Source organism: Lepisma saccharinum, chromosome 15 (assembly GCF_977018435.1).
Source record: "Lepisma saccharinum chromosome 15, izLepSacc3.1, whole genome shotgun sequence".
In the NCBI taxonomy this organism is placed as follows: domain Eukaryota; kingdom Metazoa; phylum Arthropoda; class Insecta; order Zygentoma; family Lepismatidae; genus Lepisma; species Lepisma saccharinum.
The window spans coordinates 11,498,536-11,521,110 of record NC_139243.1 but is presented as its reverse complement, the minus strand read 5'-3'; the positions used below and the strand labels follow the sequence as shown (position 1 = coordinate 11,521,110).

The 22,575-nt window shown below is 37.6% G+C and overlaps 1 protein-coding gene across 1 annotated transcript; it reads left to right on the top strand.

Moving 5' to 3' along the window:
* Positions 1-981: 981 nt before the first annotated feature.
* On the top strand, positions 982-22,323 carry LOC145999398 (uncharacterized). The gene is made up of 3 exons (XM_083136346.1): positions 982-1,080; positions 17,777-18,169; positions 21,893-22,323. Exons 2-3 carry the CDS (start codon positions 17,804-17,806, stop codon positions 22,091-22,093), a joined length of 567 nt encoding a protein of 188 aa, XP_082992472.1. The 5' UTR covers positions 982-1,080; positions 17,777-17,803; the 3' UTR covers positions 22,094-22,323.
* Positions 22,324-22,575: the final 252 nt, after the last annotated feature.

The following is a 22,575-nucleotide window of genomic DNA, read 5'->3' as shown; positions in this document are numbered from 1 at the left end:
CGGGATCTCGAAAAGTCGAGACCGGGATCGGGAAATTACTTACCGACTTTTCGGGATACCGAGCAGTCGGGAAATACCGAATCTTCATTTTAAAAAGTCGTTAATTCTCGACGTTTTCTGCATTGTAAGTGTCTGGAACTTAGTTTTGAAATGCAAAAACAAGTGAAAATGACGTGTAAATTTCTAGATTTCCAGAACTTCGGGAAATTTCGAACTTTTCCAGTCCCGATTGTCGGGATTTTAAAAAAGGCAGAGTCTGCTGCCACAGCAGTAAGAATAAGCGTCAAATTTGCTGCTGCCACGTAATTCGTCTGCTAAGAGTATGTTACAAATCTTAAGAACTGATTAAGACGAGAGAAATGCAACATTATGATTAGTGGGAATTAATGTACAGGTAATTTAGAATCTTTTTCTTTAGAAAGCATTTAGCGATATTATTTTAATGCTAACAGAACCTAACCTAACTACGAGAGCATTTAGGTTTATTATTAGAAGAATGCTGAGGGACCTAATCTTAAAACATTTTTGTGAAAGTAATCGCTACAACTTCACAGTATGTGTTACAGACGTAATTGCATACATAGCATGATGAAATCACGATAAAACTAAGACCGAGTCTACTGCCACGCGCATCTTTTTTGAGATTCCAGCAGAAAAAGAACGTGGCAGCAGACACTGCCCTACATCAAGTCATCCACTGACGGCCATCATCCACTCCACTGATACACGTATACATGTATAATTTGTGGAATCCAAATGTATGTAATGAAAGTTAGGATATTGCAACTTGTCCGCATTTATACATAAATATTTGCAATTTCTAATAATATGTTGTTGAAGTTTATTTAGAACATATGTTGCCTTAAACTAGTGAATTAGATTTGAAAATATTAACTCTTTTTGAGGGACTGGTTTTACTACGGCGTTGAGGGGATTTAAACTGTAGTGAGGGATGATTTTTAACGCCACTGTGCAGTTCATGGCACATTTTTGTATTATTTTATGTGCTTTTAAGTACTCACTGCTAGTAAGCGCGACTCTGAATTATATGTTTTTCTAAATTGTAGGAAAGGAAGTGAAGTAAGTTAAGGCATTACAACTTGATCCTTTGTGTATAGTACGTACGTAGGGAAAGTAGAGACTTGTTTTATTCATGTAAACCTTACCATTGCCGTGGTGGAGCGAGTACAGCGCTCTATGAACCAGTGGTCCCGGGTCTGAATCCTTACCAGGGCATGTGTATTCTTTGTGAGTGTTTCTTCATCATTTATTAAATGTTAAGTTTCCCCGAAACGCCTGAAATTCCTTTTTTTTCCTTCTTTTTCCCATTGGTTCTTACGTATTCTGCATTCCTAAGGATACTTGAAGGTGCCATTTCGTTTTTTTTCACGGAAATAATCTATATTTTCGACGTATGAAGTAAATTTTGTTCGTTTCTTTTTCCCTTCAGTAACACGCTAAATGGCGGTCACAGTTTCACTACCGTAGTGCATAGGTGACACATTTATATCGAAAAATAGATGATTTACCGGCAAAAGTGAATGAACGATGCGAGAAAACACTTCCCCGAACTTCCACAATTCTAAAGAAACTGCATTCGGTAAGTAATTTCTCCGGTATATTTGAAGAAATGCGTTTCGGGGATACTTTAATTTTACTGTTGGGCATGAGTTTACAATACCGGACCACTCTCCAATTTCTATAAACTTTCGCCTACTTACTAATTTCGGTGTCCTGATGACGTATCTGTAGTTCATATTTGGCGGTCACTTGTTAAAATTGTACATTGCAGAACTTGTAAAATAACCTTGCAATTTACCACGTTGATTGTCCATACACAGCAATTCCGAACCATCTTTCTTTCGCAATTCGTTAATGCTCTTCCTTTACGCACAACAATCTTGCAACCTTGAATATTGATGGCAGACGAGGAATGCCAACGAGGTTAGGTTAGGCCTGTTAGGTTATGTTCGATTAGCATAAATACAAAGAAAAATTAATATTTTCGCTAAGAGACGCGTTACCTTGTCTTGCCTAACATGAAAAAGCTCTCCCGTGACGTCAGAACACAATGTTGCGCGATAAGTGACACCCATTCGGGGAAAATGGCATGTTCCGTGGAGCTGCTGTTCTTATGGTAGGGTTACGTTACGTTAAGAAAACATAGTTTATTTCGTTTTTTTCTCTATTTCCATACTTGACCGCCAATTATTACATGCAGATTCGTGATTAGGAGGTCTCAATTAGTGAGTAGGCGAAATTTCATAGCAATTGGAGAGTGGTCCGGTATTGTAAACTTGTTCCTACTGTTGTAAATTCACTTTCGTTACACACAATTTGGCGGGAAAATCTTGACTCACGTCTATTGTCAGCTGATATGCAGTGTTTCCGAACTTATGAACCGAAAAATGCCGCACAAACTATTCACAGAAGGTTTTTAAGCTAAAATTGATCAACATACCATTCACGGAAGGTTGGGTTCAGTTAGGTTAGGCAAACTTAGAAAATTAAATTGAAAAAAAAAAAAACGCTCACACGTCATCTTGTGTAAAACTACCGCGTGGTTGCTACACTAACAAGGGGGTTACATATTCAAACGCACGGAACATTTGATTCACGTAGTCGACGATAATGGTGGCAAGAGCTATCGTGCATCGGAGATACATTAATGTCGAAAAATACATGATTTACCGGCCGAATAAGTTGAACGAAGGAAGAAAACACTTTCACGAGCTTCCAAAAGATTACAGAAATTCAGTTCCGTAAGTAGTTTCTCCTGTAAATTTAAAGAAATGTGTTTTCACTATACCATACTGTTACCCAAAGTTATTCAGGGTGTCTGCCAGTCAAGAAAGTCATGGAAGTCAAGAAAAAGTAAAGAAATCAACAAATAGGTCAAAAAGGCAATAAATTATTCTTGTGGCCAAGAATTTTTGCTATCATAATGACTGATTGGTTGATTTAGTTTAATTTACTTCACTTTTTTCTGTCCCTTTGGCTAATCGCGAAGATGAGGACGAATGGTGGTAAAATAAGATGGATGAAGGGACAATCACAAACATATAGGGACAAACCCCACATAAGATTATACTGGCTGTGAGTCCAGACGCCAAAGCCTCGCTTGTCTGTCAAACACAGTTGAGGATGCAACCTCTTGGTGCCCAAGTATCTCGATCGAGATACCTTATACCTGTAGTTTTTACGTTATAATGTCGCTATTTTTGGCTGGAATTGTGATTTTCTTCTTTCATATTATTGTTAACACATATATTAAACAATAATGACTCTTACACGTCTTGTTCTTCCATAAAAAAGGGGGGGGGGGAATGGCGGGAAAATGGTGGCTTCCTTTGAAACTGAGTCAGTGGAGCATAGACATGTCTTTTGGGGGTTACAAGTCATGTTGTGTTGTTCATATCATAATAGTGCAATTATTTTCTTGTTCCAGACATGCCAGCAATCATTTCCATGTGTATTTTGACAATGTCCTGTACTTTGTTGTCCAGGGGCCGAGGGGGGAAGGAGCAGTTTTCTTCAGAAATTTTGGAATTCTCCAGTTCCTCCCCCCCCCCCCCACATCCATACATACACTCAATGTGCATTGATTGTATGTAGTCCGAATCTATGGTTCATTCCGCGTCTAACGGTACTTGTTTCATCTGTCTAGGCAATTAGCCTCCAATATACAGGTGTTTCAAGGTAACTCTGTAATCCGAAGCTAGTCAGTGGCGAACAGACAAGTCGTTTTTTGGGGGTGGGGGCTACAAGTTGTGTTCTATTGCTCATATGATAATAGTGCAATTATTTTCTTGTTCCAAACATGCCTGCGATTCTTTTCATGTGTATTTTGACAATGTCCTGTACTTTGTTGTCCAGGGGCGGAGGGGGGAAAGGACATTTTTCTTCAGAAATTTTGGAATTTTTCAGTTCCTCCCCTCCCCCCGCATCCATATATACACTCAATGTGCATAAATTTTATATAGTCCGATTTTGTGGTTTATTCCATGTATAACATCCATCTAGGGCATTTAGTTTCGGACCTACAGTCGTTTCAAGGTAACCACATTTTGCTGAATGGCTCAGTGGCCTACAGACATATCATTTTGGGTGTACAAGTCGTGTTGTATTGTTCATATCATAATAGTGCAATTATTTTCTTGTTCCTAACACTCCAGCGATTATTTTCATGTGTATTTTGACAATGTCCTGTACTTCTTTGTTGCGTGGGGGGGGGGGGGGTAAACCTTCATTTTTCAAAGAATTTCTTGAATTTTCCGGTTCCTCCCCTCACCTCTTTCCATATATACGCCGAATGTGCATACATTTTATATAGTCAGAATCTATGGTTCATTATGTGTATAACAATGTATTATTCGTCTGTCTACAGCAATTAGGCTCCGATCTACAGTCATTTTTATAAAACTCTGCATTTTGCTCAGAATTGGCCAGCGGCACCATGGGCTTACCTGGCGAAAGAGGATCCCTTCTTTCTCTCCCTCCTGTGTTAGAGAGAGAGAGAAACAGAAGATAGAAAGTGTTTTTCCTTCTTTTCTCCTCCCTCCAAAAAGGTAGAACAAAGGTACTTGCCCCCCGTGGAAAAGACCTTTCTCTCCCTTTCTATGCGGGAAAGAAGGAAAGAACATCTTTATCGTTTTCCTTTCTTTCCCTTTCTTATCCCTCTTTGTCTTCTTTCCTCTTCCCTTGGTTATCTTCCCAGGTCCTTCCCCTTTCACCCATTTTCGAAGAGCGGGGTGGGCTTCTTCTTCTTTCTCCTACCGAAACCCCCTCCCATTACACCCCTTCCCACCACCAAACAAAAAAAAAGGCCTTCTCTTTCTTTCTATCTTCTTCCCTTTGTTCTCTCTCTCTCTCTCTCTCTCTCTCTCTCTCTCTCTCTCTCTCTCTCTCTCTCTCTCGCTCTCGCTCTCTCTCGCTCTCTCTCCATGAGGAAATTGGAGGGCTCAAGGGGGGGGGGGGGCTTTTTTCCTCTCCGCCTGTGGTGGGGCAGGGGAGCATGGTGGAGTGGAGGCAAATCTTCGCTACTCTAGCTCTCACCCCCACCACACCTTTTTTTCTTTTTCCGTGGCTGCACTCTTATTTTTCTCTCTTTTAGATTTTCCTCCTCCTCTTCTTGTACTTACGTATTCTGCATTGAGAAACATTGTTGAAGGTGGCATTTCGCTTATTTCACGGAAATAAGCTCTATTTGTGACATATCGAGTAAGTTTTCTTCATTTCTTTTTGCACGCAAAATGGTCACAGTTTCACTACCGTACTAGGCATGCAGTGTTTCCACCCCACTGCACCCAAAAATACCTACGTAGCACCACAAACCATTGACGCATAGCCCCACGAACTATTTCCAGTAAGGTTATGTTGGGTCACGTTTAGGTTACAATAGTTGAAAATTGGTTTAGAAAAAAAAATGCATAGCCCCACACACCATTGACACACAGCCCCACAAACCATTTGCGGATACGTACCTTCTTCAGTTACAAAAACTCGTGTTTGGAAATTGACTGTGATTACATCATCACACACAGGCAACATCCGGATGGAAGGAAATGGATGCAACAGCTTTTGTGCATCGGTCACACATTTATATCGAAAAATAGATGATTTACCGGCAAAATTCAATGAACGATCCGAGAAAACACTTCCCCGAACTTCCACAACTATAAAGAAACTGCATTCAGTAAGTAATTTCTCCTGTAAATCTGAATAAATCCGTCTTGCGGCTATGAAAAATTTACCAACATTTTTTTTTTTTTTTTAAATATTTGTGCATCTCACTGTACATACCAGTTTTAAGGATTGAGCATATTAATTTGGCAGACATTCAGTTAGTAGAGTTTGAGTGATGAAGGTATTTTGAAAGTCCTGGGTCAAAATTGGATTGATGACATTTGAGTCAAAAGCAGTTGATCATGAATATTCACTGTCATTGTATTAATCTCATTTTTACATCAAGTGTATCATGAATTCCCACAAGTAGATAAATTTTTACTGTTAAGTCACTGTTGCTTTTCATCTTTCCTTATTGTGTATAAAAAGAGCCACATATTTTATTATTCTGTTGTATTTATTTATTGCAATTTCCAGTACAGCAGAAGCCATTTTAAACCGGAAAGACACAACAGTAAAACAGTACCCTAGTGTTAAAAAGAACACACGAAACAAGATATATTAAATTAATGAAACTAAACTCCAATTGACAGTGACCCTTTGAGCTTTCTCTGGATGTTGTACATCCACTTTCATTGCCACTATTTTCTGACTTTATAGCCCAGAGTCCTCAGTGTCTCTTCAAGTAGATCCCCACTTGTTTCAATGATGTTGAGTCGACACTGAAATTTTGAGGCTCACATCAGGAATAAAACCCAGGATACTTGCACCAAAGAAGAGAGTCTGCTAACCGTTTGGTTATGTGCAACATTGTTTTATTAACATACCTAATTTAATACTGGTGTAATATTTAATAGTGATTTTTGTACTGTGTAAGAAAATTAAATGATTCACTTGGTTTATTTATTTATTTTATTAGTTTGATTGTTAATGATTTTTTTTAAAATTTACCAATGCATGGGACTAAATCTTGGATGTGAAAGTTGCATGTGTTTCCTTTTACTTAACTCATGATCAGTGTCAATTGTTAGGAAACTGAATAGCCTAATGGTGTGAAATATGACCGGAAATAAATTGAAAGTTAAGATTTACAATACTATTCACAAGTGTTGGTAAGATTTTCAGGGCCTAATGATTTCTTCAGGCAACATGTTTTTAATGGTCATCATCACTTATTCACAAGAGCATTATGCTAGCATAGCATTGTTATTCTTTAATTTGCATTAGTGTATGTTTTTTTATCCAAAACTGTCACCCAGAACATATAATCTACATCACTTCTGGGTCATTCCATATCAAACCAGCCAATGATGGTTGCATGACCATTTGAGAAAAAAAAATCACCTTTAGTACATACGTTTGCACATGTTTCTAGATATCAAAACCAATGTTCAAAAGAAAATATTGTGTTTAGTTCTCCTGGGGCAGCCATTTTTCGAGTATGGCATGTGGCTTTTTTTCTTGCTCATGTAGCAGTTTAGGGAAACCTTAATATCTCAAAAACCATTAGAGCTAGAGGCATGAAACAAAATTCATTTTATAGCTAATGAAGCATACTTTCTATAATATTCAAGTATGTTTGGCCCAAAATTGCATTCTAAGGACAAACATTATTGTGGAAATTTAGGTAACAATAGTTATAAAATTGTATTTTTAAACCAGATTGTTTTAATGAAGGGGTTTAGTCTAAGGCTTGAAATTTTTTCATGTGTAGACTTACCTGCAGGGGGTCTGCAAATAAAATATCAGTGCTTAGAAATGCAACCCTTTTTTTCAGCATGGGCTCAAACATGGCAGTTTATGGAATTTTGCCAGTTATCGGGATTAAATATCTCGAATGGATCCTCTTGAAAAATTCTGAAATTTGGTATGGAGGAAGTTCTGCATTAATCTAACTCTCAGTAAAAATTCCTACTTTTAGATTAACTCATTTGGTCAATGGGTCGGTCATTACATGCGAATTCAACACAGAAAAGTAACATTTCCAACCCGACCCTCTCAGATTTCTTTCAAATTTGGTGCATTCAATGATCCTGTTAAGAGATGAAAAACTTCCAATTTGCAGAGGTATATGATAATTGTGAGAAAAGTTACAGGTCTGCAAAGTTTGGAAATTGTGTGAAATTTAAACACGTCTGTCTCGAGATAAATGACTATAATTCTGATTCTAATCCAGATACAGCAATGGAACTTATATCATTGAAAAGCTGTTGAGTAGAGCTTTACATTGATATTCAACATGGTCTGTTTCTAAGAATTTTCACATTCAAGGTCCTTGACCTTTGACCTTGAATGTCTGAAAAAATCCATCTTCATTTTTTGTGAAAAAATTATATTTGAATGCTCCAATATATTACTTTAAACATGGCACACCAAAGGCATCATAACAAAAAAAATATTTTTTCTACATCACTACACTATCAAAATGCTGTAGACAGCTATATATCCAGTTTTACAGTGCTTTTTGAAATCTCGTCCTGTCTGAGTTTAATAACAGTTGTTATGAAGTATCATCTGCACTTGGTTAGTGAAATTTTTTTTTATATTTTGGTCCTGGTGTGAAAGAATTTTATGCTTCAGATTACATGGTAGGGAGACCAAAACAGTTGGTGCCAGAACATGGTATATTAGTGACACTAAATCTAAAGCCAGGTAAGACATTGTGTGAGAAAACAGTCAATGTGTACGTGACTTTTACTGCGATCATAATATGAGCCATGGAATGCCAGGAAGAAATGACTCTTGTGTCTGTGAGTTCGAGTACATAAGCAGAAGCAGCTAGTTTTGCGCAATCTAAAGGAAATGTATGCATATTTCAAAGACATACCCAGATGTAAAAATTGGATTCTCAAAATTTTGTGAGTTGCGGCCAAAGCAATGTGTTCTTGCCAATGCCAGTGGGAACCATGCAGTTTGTGTGTGTGTCTCACACAGTGTCTCTAAAAAAAGAGAACGTCAAATATGACAAAATGCAGGCTGATTACCAAGAAAAAGGGTAACACTTTCCTATACCGGAGACGGATTTCTTCAAATTTACAGGAGAAAGTTCTTACGCAAATCATTTTCTGTGGCGTTGTTGATGTTCGGGAATGTAGTTTTGATCCATTTTAATGTGAATGCATGTGGTTTTCTACGAAAATCTAGTTCCGATGTGCTATTGCTGCTGCCGCCATTTGCTTTCTGCACGAGAGCACAATACACTCTCGTATTGTGCGTATGTGCTAAATTGAACGAAAGGAATGCTAATGGAACCTAACCTAACAGGCCTAACCTAACCTAGTAGGCATACCTCATCCCCGTGATGGTTCGTGGGGCTATCGTGAATTTTTGGGCTAACGTCAATGGTTTTTGGGGCTACCCATGGATGGTTTGTGGGAAATAAGGAACAACAGTAAGTAATCGTTAATGTAAGAAATAGACATTATTTTCGTTAGAAATTCATTATTTCCCCTCAAGAAATGTTCCGCAATGCAGAATAGTATGTTAGCAATGTAAAAAATTGTGAAATAAATCATTGATAGGTGTCTCCGGTATAGTAAAGTAGTACCAGAAAAAGTATACATAACCCCTCCCTTTCGAAAATCCTGGGCACGCCACTAGTCTCGCACTAGAATTGTAAGTTAATGGTTGAAGGGTGTAAATTAAAAGAACTAACAAAGCGTGAGGAACATACGTTACCATTATACAAGAACTGTGTAGCATTTGTTACATGCAATCCTGCTCTTCCAGCATTCCACTGCAATGATATAGCCATATTTCTTGTACATTACTTATGGAGTGTTCATGTCAATTATTGGTGTTTCAAATGTAACTGCTGTTTACAGCATATTGATGGTGTAGTGATGTAGACAAAACAGTTTTTTGGGCATCATGCCTTTGGTGTGCCATCTTGATATTTCCCATGTTTATAGTAATATATTGGAGTAATCAAATATAATTTTTTCACAAAAATAAAGGTGGGGTGTTTTGAGGTATTCAAGGTCAAAGACAATGACCTTGAACGTGAAAATTCTTAGAAACTGGCCATGTTGCATATCAATGTAAAGCTCTACTCAATAGCTTTTCAATGATATAAATTTCATTGCTGTATCTGGATTAGAACCAGAATTATAGTCCAGAGTAAGATTTTATACCTTCCCTTCACTCGTAATAACTCATGTTTGACCTTTCATCATTTTACAAATTGTAAAATAGAAATTAAATTGGTGGTGTTGTCAAGTTTAGACTTGAGATTAGTATTTAAATGGAAACTGCATTTGACTTGCATCCTTTCCATAAACTTCTCTCACCTTGTTTTTTTTTGTACTTTTTTCACAATGCACAGATATCAAACAGACAAAGGTAAATTTGCTGTTCTCATGGCAGCCCTCATTCATGTTTTGATGCTTCAATTTTGCCATTCAAATTATGAGCATTTTCCTGATTTCTCAGTGATTAGTGCTCCTCTGTAGGTGCCCTTGGCAAATGGAGTTCATTGCGACCACAATAAATGAACCAATGAAATTGGCGATAGGATGAACACAATGATATATGGAACATTCCACGAAAAGTGGTCCCACTCCAAGTAAATAACAAAATGAATTAATATGGAAATTATTATTGTTTTTTAATTGCATTAATATATAGATGCTTGTGAATGCACATAACTTAAACATTTCACCGTGAAAAGTTCACTAGCATCTGCAGCCTATATGATTCATGACAAATGAAGTCCAAATTTGCTACATTTTTAAAGCGTAACACATTTTTGTTAATGCTTTTCATGCATTCAGCGTATGTCATCATACTAAAGTTTTTTTTTTTAATTTGTAAGCAAACACTACAAAGTACTTTATAATTCTATGAGATCAGTTCATTATGAATATTTTAATCCAATCTCATGTCTAGAACCTTAAATTTTGAGTGTAATATGTCACGCACGTAATGCTGGAATGCCACATGTACGTTTGACCAAGGTTCGAACCTGGTAACTCGGGCTTCATGGGCTTTTTACACCTTTTTTTCAAACTCTTAAGTAAGAATTGGAGATAAGGCATTTAGTTTCGGACCTACAGTCGTTTCAAGGTAACCACATTTTGCTGAATGGCTCAGTGGCCTACAGACATATCATTTTGGGTGTACAAGTCGTGTTGTATTGTTCATATCATAATAGTGCAATTATTTTCTTGTTCCTAACACTCCAGCGATTATTTTCATGTGTATTTTGACAATGTCCTGTACTTCTTTGTTGCGTGGGGGGGGGGGGGGGTAAACCTTCATTTTTCAAAGAATTTCTTGAATTTTCCGGTTCCTCCCCTCACCTCTTTCCATATATACGCCGAATGTGCATACATTTTATATAGTCAGAATCTATGGTTCATTATGTGTATAACAATGTATTATTCGTCTGTCTACAGCAATTAGGCTCCGATCTACAGTCATTTTTATAAAACTCTGCATTTTGCTCAGAATTGGCCAGCGGCACCATGGGCTTACCTGGCGAAAGAGGATCCCTTCTTTCTCTCCCTCCTGTGTTAGAGAGAGAGAGAAACAGAAGATAGAAAGTGTTTTTCCTTCTTTTCTCCTCCCTCCAAAAAGGTAGAACAAAGGTACTTGCCCCCCGTGGAAAAGACCTTTCTCTCCCTTTCTATGCGGGAAAGAAGGAAAGAACATCTTTATCGTTTTCCTTTCTTTCCCTTTCTTATCCCTCTTTGTCTTCTTTCCTCTTCCCTTGGTTATCTTCCCAGGTCCTTCCCCTTTCACCCATTTTCGAAGAGCGGGGTGGGCTTTTTCGTCTTTCTCCTACCGAAACCCCCTCCCATTACACCCCTTCCCACCACCAAACAAAAAAAAAGGCCTTCTCTTTCTTTCTATCTTCTTCCCTTTGTTCTCCTCTCTCTCTCTCTCTCTCTCTCTCTCTCTCTCTCTCTCTCTCTCTCTCTCTCTCTCTCTCTCTCTCTCTCGCTCTCTCTCGCTCTCTCTCCATGAGGAAATTGGAGGGCTCAAGGGGGGGGGGCTTTTTTCCTCTCCGCCTGTGGTGGGGCAGGGGAGCATGGTGGAGTGGAGGCAAATCTTCGCTACTCTAGCTCTCACCCCCACCACACCTTTTTTTCTTTTTCCGTGGCTGCACTCTTATTTTTCTCTCTTTTAGATTTTCCTCCTCCTCTTCTCCCCATTCCCAGCGTCGGGTACCAAAAGGATTAATACGAGAAAGCAGATCAGATCTAATTCTCTTCTTAACTCCCATCAACATCCCCAACCCCCTTGGGCACGCCACTGTGTGAGAGACACACACAAACTGCATGGTTCCCACTGGCATTGGCAAGAACACATTGCTTTGGCCGCAACTCACAAAATTTTGAGAATCCAATTTTTACATCTGGGTATGTCTTTGAAATATGCATACATTTCCTTTAGATTGCGCAAAACTAGCTGCTTCTGCTTATGTACTCGAACTCATAGACACAGAGTCATTTCTTCCTGGAATTCCATGGCTCATATTATGATCGCAGTAAAAGTCACGTACACATTGACTGTTTTCTCACACAATGTCTTACCTGGCTTTAGATTTAGTGTCATTAATATGTTCTGGCACCAACTGTTTTGGTCTCCTTACCATGTAATCTGAAGCCTAAAATTCTTTCACACCAGGACCAAAATATAAAAAAAAATTCACTAACCAAGTGCAGATGATACTTCATACTCCTCTCTCTCTCTCCCCCCCCCCAGGAGAAAATTGGAGGGCTCAAGAAGGGGGTCCCTTTTTTCCTCTCCGCCTGTGGTGGGGCAGGGGAGCATGGTGGAGTGGAGGCAAATCTTCACTACTCTAGCTCTCACCCCCACCACACCTTTTTTCTTTTTCCGTGGCTGCACTCTTATTTTTCTCTTTTTTAGATTTTCCTCCTCCTCTTCTCCCCATTCCCAGCGTCGGGTACCAAAAGGATTAATACGAGAAAGCAGATCAGATCTAATTCTCTTCTTAAATTCCGCTTCAGTTTTTTATCTTAACTTTCACTTTGGTAGGGGGTTTCATTAAATAAATATTAATTTTCTTAATTACTAATTTCCAGCTTTACCTAAGTAGGGGTCGAATAAATAAACGTTATGAAAAACGGAAAAAAGCTCTAGAAAAGTCCAGAAAATGTCAAGAATTCTGGATGTCTTATTTTGGTAGACACACTGTTATTGACCTAAAAACTACCCAAGATGAAACTTCTGGAACATTTTAAATTACGGTAATTGCTGAATATTTGCTTGCCATTACAGGTCATAATTCAAATGTTGAGAGAGTACTTTCATTACCATCAACACAATAAACTCACGAGAGAAATTATTTTTTCATAAAGTCTGTAAAATGTTTGGTACTGGTCCCTATAATTTCAGAGAGTTTTGACTGTCCACTCTAACTTAAATATAGTTTGACTAAACCTGTAATTTTGATAAATATTGTCTTCTCTGAGAAGTACCACTTACAGTCCAACCAAGGGAAACGAAACTACCTGGAAAGTTCGATTCCAAACGCGAGAGGGGAGGCAGGTAGAACACTCACCAAACCACCCTGTGACTATTTGCTTGCATGGGTTCGCTTGTTGTGTTTATTACTGCTTACTGTGTTATGTTTGTGATGTCTCGTACAATTCGAAACAAACCGTTTCAAAGTAGAACATAGAAAACTGTAACGTTTTGGCCCCTCTTGCACATTCTACAAAATGCCCTCGATATAAAACACAATGCCACAAACCATTCAGTTACTACATTTTTTTAATTTAAATTTGTAATACTAGTGAATACTATCCTGATTACTGCTGTGCACATTTGCGCTAATTGCGGGTTGGACCTGTAACAAATGTGAGTTGGCAATACTGAGGTGAGAAATTTGATTACTCTGCTATGTAGATGTGTAAATTCAAATCAAATTTCGTCTGGTGAGAAAAGGTATAATTAGAATAAAGCACATGCAGTTGCCGAAATTCATTGTTTACATTGTAAACACAGAACATAAGGTGTGCATACTGTGTTGCTACAAATAAATACATATAAGCGGGAAACAATTAATACACATTTGGCTTTTTCCTAAAACAGATCGACTTCACAAAAGACAAAATGGTAATATGTAGTATAAATAATTATTCTTTCTTACGGAACAAAAGAGACGACCTCGATTATAAATAACACCTATCTAACTATGCAATTAAGAAAAATATGTTGGCATTTGCACGTATCTTTTGACTAGAAGTTTATAACAGCTTTGTATGTGTGTTTTTCTCTGGAGAACAGAGCATCACAGAGAAATTAAATATTTTCAGTAATGTTCATACTTTGTAGGCAACTTTTACACAGTATCTCTACGCGACGATTTTAGGATCGTAAAAAAAAAAAAAACAATGTAGAATCTATATCAAAATAATGATATAAACAATAACAAAGAAAAGTTAGCTGTAGGACTTGAACTCATGGCATAAAATGGAACACACACTCTAAACTACCATGCTTAAGGGTGGTTTACATTGGTCGAGTAGACGGGAGAGTAGCTGGAGTGAGTAGGATAAAGCGAGTTACTCTCCCCGTGTAAACAACTGGGGAGAGCACTGGAACCAGTACTCGCTCCAGTAGTCAGGACAGTCGAGTCGCTGTCCAGGTCAGCGACTCGACCGAGTGAACGCTTTCTGAGGACAGTGTTGTGTTGTGTCTGTGAGTGTCCATGGAATTTGTGTCGATTATAGGAACAAACAAAATAAACTACGGGTGTATGAAGTTGAAGAGATGAGACTTCATGTATTTGGCGTAGGAGAAATAAAATTAAAAATAAGAATGATCGAAAATAGAAAAATGAAAGAATTTACTTTTATTTCCAGACATGTTCTCGTGCATTATTGTATTCATTTCTCGTGAAAAAGTGTGTAAACCGTTTCAGAACTTTTTTTTTTTTTTTTTTAAGTCTACAACGACGTCAATGGGTTCATTCTGTGAAAAGAGCACCAAACAGCTGCGGCTACTACTACCCTACTTTGCTGGAATCGAGTACAAAGTGTGTAAACAGCTACTCTCCATAGAAGGGTCGAGTCGAGCAGACAGGCCAGTAACTTGTCCCAGTAACTCTTCCGCTCACTTGACGAATGTAAACCAGCCTTTATCCACTACACCAACTTACAACTTGGGATCTTGCTTCACAGTAGGACAGATGTCTCCAGTATCTATACACAAATGAAAGTCTGGTGACCATTTCCTCTGTTTTACCTGTTACTGCGCACTTTGGAACTCTGCCAAGCACAACTAGTTTATTTTTACATTAATGTAACTTTTTTTAAATTATTTTTTGTTCAGTCCAACTGAGAAATAATCTGGTGGAAATATATCTTCTGATGAGGGAGCCATGTTTGTTCGCAACTACCAGTCTTCTCACTGACCACCAAATAAAGCGCGGTTCAAGTTCACTGCCACTTAACCTCCAGTTGAGGACCTAACAACAGAGGGAAAAACTCAAATTTGCAGTATTTGCCAATGTGGACTTGAATTGCATCTCTAGGAGATGGAATTCAGATCAATTTCTTGTAATTTCCGTGCTTCAACATTAGCAGGTCGCTAATGGTGCTGGTAAAAACTGGCTATTATCTCCCAACTTGCAGATAGTTAACAAAGATTAATTGGGCATTGAAAAACCAGCCCTTATTGAAACTTTTAACTGTACTAATTTGATTTTGCACTTTCTAATACTTTTATAAAACGTGAGGAAAATCCTCTCGGACTATTGACCTGGTCTATTCTGATTGGTTGATGGATTTGCTTTATTTTACTTTGCTTTTCTATGACTTTTGGCTAATTGGGGAAGATAAGGATGAGTGATGATTTGATGAAATTGATGAAGGAACACTCACAAGCATCCATGCCCAGGATGGGATTCAAACCCGGAATCCCTGGCATCGTAGCACAATGTGCTAACCATTCCACCATGGGGGCTGACTAATGTCACTTCTGGCTATTATCTCCAACTTGCAGATAGTTAACAAAGAGATTAATTGGATTAATTATACCCTGAAGATGAGAGTGACGTTAGCTCTCAAAAACTTGGAAACTGTTCCAGATTTGGTAACAGTGTGATATATCGGAGACACATTAAAATCGGATATTTTGTGTTTCGCATGGTTCGTACTTACCAATTGTGTATTGCGGAACATAATTCAAGGTGCCATTATGTTTTGAAAAATATCTACTATCATGTTCGTCACGTGTGCAAATGCACTGGTAGCTGACAGATAGCCCCACGAACCATTTCCGATAAGGTTAGGTTAGGCAAGCATAGTTAAAAAAAGGGGGGTTGGAAACACTGACAGGGGGTTACGTCATCAAACGTACACAGCATCTGATTCACGTAGGGGAAGCAAATGAAAGCAATGGCAATTTCGCGTCGATGAGATATTTCTCCTGGAAAATACATGATTTCCCGGTCAAATAAATTCCACGATTAAAGAAAATACCTCAATGAACGTTGGACACCTTAGAGAAACTCATTTCCGTAAGTAGTTTCTTCTTTAAAAATGAAGACATGTGTCTCCGATATATGAAACTGTTACCCCAGATTTGACCCAGTCAATGGGCTGAGAGAATTTATTCAACATTCATCACCACGAAAGCTTCAATACTTATTCGTGAAAAATCATTAAACCTTTGGAACTATTACCATGTTGAGCATTGTAAATATTTTGTCATAGCCCATATGCAACATCTGCTGTCTTCAATTATTTTCTACAACAAGAACTCTGCACTTGGCAGTTCCACGTGCACTATAACATGATTTATCATTCTTGAATATGACTAAAACAAGAGTTGCCTTTGGATCTATGTGGCAAAGCAAATAATTGGGAATGCTATCTACCACATTTTATTCTTCTAATATACTGCAACTCTTCACAAAACATGGAGCAAGGAAATTTTCCACATTACAACTCCCAGACTCACTCAAACAACCAGTGTGTATGCTGAATTTTCGAAAGGGAAGAGGTTGTGTATACTTTTGTAGTAGTCTGTCCTCAATTTGCCATCTTTTCCTGCCTTTGATGTTCTTTTCTCAGAAATACAGAACCAGCGGGAGGGTTATGATCCCACTAAACCCCGATTGTGCATACACACACAATAAAGAATGATACAAGAAAATAAACTGTCCAAGTTTCAGACATACTTTCACAAATGTTCAATGTGGCTTCCTTTCATCACACGACACACATCTATGCGATAGTCTAGTTCGCCCCACATGCGCTCTAGGATATCCCTACTAATGGTCATAAATGCAGCTGTAATGCAATCCTGCAGCTCAACCAAAGTTGTTGGTAGTGTGGCACACACACTGTGTCTTTCACATGCCCAAACTCTTAGATCGGGAGATCTAGGAGGCCATGGGAAAAGCACTAAGTCATCTTCAGCACATTGCCCAATCCTGGCATTTACACAGGCAACCAGTTTTCTTAAACTGTTGATGCCATCGTAGAATGCTTTAGTGATTTGGCAGTGCAGTTGCAAACTGTCTCCAGAATGCACGCTGTACGGTAACAATGGAAAAACACTTCTCATATTCCAAAATACAGAATGCTTTCTGCTGCATAGATGCCATTTTCGAAACTAGGTTTGTGCTGCCATCTGTCGGCAGGCACCAAGGTTACAAATATGAGAAATTAAACTTTCAGATGTGTTCTTTCGTTTCATGATTAGCACACACATATTATATTAATAGTTTTGGAAATATTTCACTTTAAAACCCGATGAATCATTTATAATTACCCTGTATATCTTCAGCTTTTATGTATTTTATCACCAACTTAGAAAAATATACATAAATAATACTATTTTGAAGTGTAAAACACTAGTAAGACTATCAGTGATTTGCTTTTTTGCAGTCTCAGATTTTAATACCTTACAATCTACACTTGATATGACGAGATGGTTTTATTGTAATTTGACGCTGCAAGAGTTAATAGCATTTTCTGTTGAAAATAGGGTTTAAAAAAAGAGGTGTGCATGCACCCCTTCGCACTACCTGGTGCTGCCCTTGGTTGGCAACATAGTAATTTTACCAAAAATGCCCCAGTAATGATGATGTGTGTCACTATAGTTCTAGGCTAATTAATAATAAAGGCAGTGTCATTATTTATTCCATATATTGTTTTTAATTTTATTTCAGGTATTTGTCTAAGTTCACCCTCATAATATGAAAACTAGAACTTCGAATATAATGCCTATGTTTGAGGAACATGAAGACAGTGACTCTGATAGTGCCATACAAAATAGAAGCATGGGATCTCTGTCTGGATCGGCTAAGAAGAGGCAAAAAATGAAGAAAATTAAAACTGAAAACATAAAAACTGAGGATGGATCACCTAAAAAAAAGGGTGCAGAAGTGAAACTTCAAATAGTGAAGACAACACAAGAGAAACAAGAAGTTGCTGAAAATAAGATAAGGGACGCAAAACGTGCACTGGAATACCTGGACTCGTGGGAAAATGACAAGGCTCACTGGAAATTTCATAAAGGGCGACAGATATGGCTGCTGAAACACATATACGATGAGACTTTGGTAAGTATTTTATTCTCAGTCTCTTCATATTGTAATATTTAACTGTGTTTTTTTCTTGTTTCACACATTTAAGTAATTTTTCTTGTATGTACACATTGCTTGCATTGTAAAATTATTACTCCTGTAGTTTATGGCTGTACAAGCATAAAAGTATAAAAACAGTTTTTGTTGTGATGCCACACACTTCTCAACTCATCTGCAATCTTAGACAGTTTCCTTTACGTGTTGCAGTTTTGGCAAGATTTGTGCCGTGCATTCTTATTTGTTATTTTGGTCTTTTATATATATATATATATATACACAACTGTCTTGCAAAGTGAGCATGTGACATTGTGTATATATGGAGTAGGATTTACTCATATGATAAACATGGCTAGGTAGCTACTAGACCTTTTCTACTTATTATTTTTTTTTCTAGAGAGATTGTCACAATTGCACTGCTAGTTTTTATTTCTGATTTTTTTATTATTATTAATATTCCTGGTACCTTTTAATGATTGGCTGATGCTATTCGCACATCCATCTTGTTCTTTTAATACTTACCTGCGATTTCACTTAATTAAGCAGTGGAATTTTGTGAATTCTTCTTACGGATCCCATTATCCTACATTATAATAGGATTAAGATGATGTTGTTTATTCCAGAATTTGATCTTTTCTTTTATCAAAAAATCGTATGTAGTTTCCTGATCTAACATTTCCCTGATTTGAATGATTGAAACGAATCTGTCTGCGCCAGATATTATTCTCATTGCCTTATTTTGTACACTTTGTAAACTTCGCTGCTAAGGAGCACTGTGTTGCCACACTAATCATGCATATGTAAGCATTGTCTTGATCAGCACATGCTGTTTTTTGTTGTTAGTGCTGCATTTTTTAATATTGGTGAGAGTTGGCTGAGCCTTCATCAGATTTTTTTTTACAATTTGATAAAAGATGCAGTTATAACAATGGGATAAGTGTAACACAAAACATGCAGTTATAGCAGTGGCGGCGATTGTACATTGATGTACAATTCAGTTATGTTAATATTAATGTGGGTGTGATTGATTTGATTTATTTTACTTCGCTTTTGTGCCACCTTTAGCTAATTTGCGAAGATGGAAATGAGTGATGAGATGATGAAATTGATGAATGGACACTCACAAACAGCCAATCCCAGGCCTGGATTTGAACCCGATGCATCGCAGCATGATGTGCTAACAACTCTACCATGAGAGCCGGCAATATTAATGCGGGAAACGAGCACGTGGACATATATGCTAAACAAGCCAGACTTTTACAACATATGTCTTTCAACAGATTATGGTATACATATTTATTACCTCGAGTGAAAAACAAACTCGCAAATCATTGGAATGATTGGTGTAAGGAACAGTTTACAATTGTGGTCAATACTTACCCGATTGTTTTATTCATACACACTTCCACAACAGCTCATAGCCTGTGGAAGCACATAGTGGTTCGGATCCCATTTTAAACTGTAGGACCAGTCCCAATTAGCCTTTCTGTGCATAAAGTGGATTAAAACAACAATTCAATCACTCGTTGGGGAGGCAGATGTAAGCTCATGTTTAAGGGGTATGAGGGTATACTTAGAGCCAAAATTACCATAAATTAGGCCTTCGTGAATTTTTTTGTGGGGGGGCTGTGTGTGGATAATTACTGCATATCAAAAGTATAAGCACTAACCATTTACCTATGCAGAAACCTGCTAGGGTGTCTACCAACAGGGCATTAATCCCCCTTCTTTTTCAAATATGAAAAAAATGGAGCACTTGATAATCAAAAGTGTACGAAATCAAGTTATGGAATCATAATTTGCAAATATATGGGACTGACTGCATAATATTAAAATGCACTTTTAAATTTGCAATAAATAAAATATAAATGACAATTTGTTTATCTTATTGTAATGTTCATTAGTACATTTTTTTCAAACGTTTGCTTCATGTGTAGAGCCCGGAAGTTTGGCAAAATGCCTCTTTTTATTTAGTGCATATATTGATAAAATTTTTCCGGATATACGTTTTTTATGTTGTTTCGAATGTTTTAGAAGCCTTTTCATTTTGCCTATTTGGGACCCCACTGCCTATTTTTTAATTATAATGCCTTTTTCAATGAAATTTGACCATTTTTTTTTAAAAAGATGTTGGCATTTATTTTTCTTCCGTTTATTACGTGAATAATTTTCGCCTTATTTAAGTAATATTGAACTCACGCATGTTTCAACATTGCTGAAGGAGAAAAGTGTGAGAAAAAAGTATTTCATGCTGAGTTAGGATATTGCCTTTCGGTTAACATTTCCTTGTGCATGATTGACTGCTGAAGTGGAGAGGTTGATTTCGAACACAAAGAAGATATTTCTGAAATCTCCCTCTCGAACCCGAAAATTTCAGGAAGTTACGCCTGAGCTTAGTTTTCCTCCGCAACCAGTCTTGACAAGATGGGGAACCTGGATATCAGCAGCTATATATTATGCTAACAACCTTGAAAAAATCAGCGAGGTGATTGATGCTCATCCAGAAAATGAAGCGGCTTCAATTCGTGAAGTGAAAAACTCCTGTGCTATTCAGAACTGAAGAATGAACTGTCGTTTATTTTTGCACATTATGGTGCATTGCCAGAGACAATTACAAAGCTAGAAAAAAGAGGTGAGACTCTTGTAGCATCCATGAAAATCTTCGAGGAATCTATGCAGCAGATGATGGAAGTGCCAGGAGAAAAGGGGTCAGCTGTTGCGGAAAAGTGCAAACGGGTAGTGAGTGCAAATAAGGACTTGAAACAATTGAAAACAATTTGTGATATTCTAAAAGATGAAAATGCTGTTACCAAAATGAGTCCAGCTACATTAGCTTGTTCTATGTATGCTCCAATAACTTCTGTCGAAGTAGAAAGTTCATGTTCTATTATGAAAAACATTCTCTCTGACAGACAGACAGATCAATGAATGTTGAGAACTTAAAAAAACACCTTGTAGTTATGTGCAATCAAGACGGAGAAAATTGAAATGCTCTTCCCAATGTAGATTTTAACATGTTGCCAGAAATTATATATAAAAGTAAGCAACTTCCAAATGTGCCATTTTTTCAGTTTATTTTGCCTTTTTTTCATTTTTAGTACCTATTTTCCACATTATAAATGCCTTTTTGCCTGCCTATTTTAACGAAAATAAATGCCTGAACTTCCGGGCTCTATTCATGTGGAATGAATTACTCCTAAATATTTGGTGTATTTTTTCTATTATAAGATTTGTTATAATAAGGAACAATAAATTGTCATCATTACTATTTTTACCCTTGAATTTTTAGAAATTTCACCTTGGAAACCTTGAATTTTGTCTTTGAGTAGCTTCCTCGTTTGTCTCTGCCTGTAATTTCATCTGTAATATATTTTTCGTTTGTCAGTATTACTCCTAAAAAAAGAAAAAAAGTGCTCCCCTGTGCTTAGCACTACGCCATGAAGGCGTATAGGGGGTGTGGGGGTGATGTGATCAGCATCACGCCCCTTACCGCCTTTACCCCCCCAGGGTTTCCCCCAGGTACCCATGTAATTCGATGCTGGGTGGGCGCCGGAGCCGCTTCCGTTAGAAAAGTTCCCGGATTTGAACCGGCCGGGGATCGAACCCGGGACCTTGAGCATGGTAGTCAGACGCGTTACCTTAGAAATTAATTTATATGCTTAACATAAAATGAGTTTATATAATGTATGTTTGTATTTACAGGTCCCAGCCAAATATTTTGGAATAGCACTGAAATATTTTCAGCATGCTAAAGGGAACGCACATGTGGTTCTTACACAGGATGCTAAAAAGATTATGGAAAGTGAAAAAACAGCTGAGACAAAGGAAAGTCATCATAGGGCTAAAAAGTTGTTGAAATATTTAAAAATGAATGATGATGATGTTGAAATCTTGAATGAATGATGTATAATTTTCGCGAGATGCATGCTAAAAGGAACACATATGTGGTTCTTACACAGAATGCTAAAAAGGTTCTGGAAAGTGAAAAACAGCCGAGACAAAGGAAAGTCATCATAGGGCTAAAAAGTTGTTGAAATCTTGAATGAATGATGATCTATAATTTTAACGAGATATTTTATTGTGTATGTAAAGGTCAAATAAAACATTTTTCATGAAAGTAAAGCATGGAATTGTAATTTGATACAAACAATTATTACATCCCAACATTATTCCATACAATAGGACAAATGCAGGGTGTCTGAAAAGTCAATCAACCAAGACTTCGAACATATATACTTTTTTTCATAACAGTAGAAAACTTCTTACGTTACGTGCCGGCAACATATTGGTAACAACACTGCAAGACCGCAACGACATCTTCCTGCACACACAGTCAGTAGCGCCAGCGGAACTTCAACAGCTTCCCTTCAGTTGCCCCTCGATCA

Coding starts and splice junctions, on each gene's coding strand:
- LOC145999398 (XM_083136346.1), top strand. CDS start 17,804: ATGAAAACTAGAACTTCGAATATAATGCCTATGTTTGAGGAACATGAA. Junction 18,170..21,892: donor ACATATACGATGAGACTTTG/GTAAGTATTTTA, acceptor TTGTATTTACAG/GTCCCAGCCAAATATTTTGG.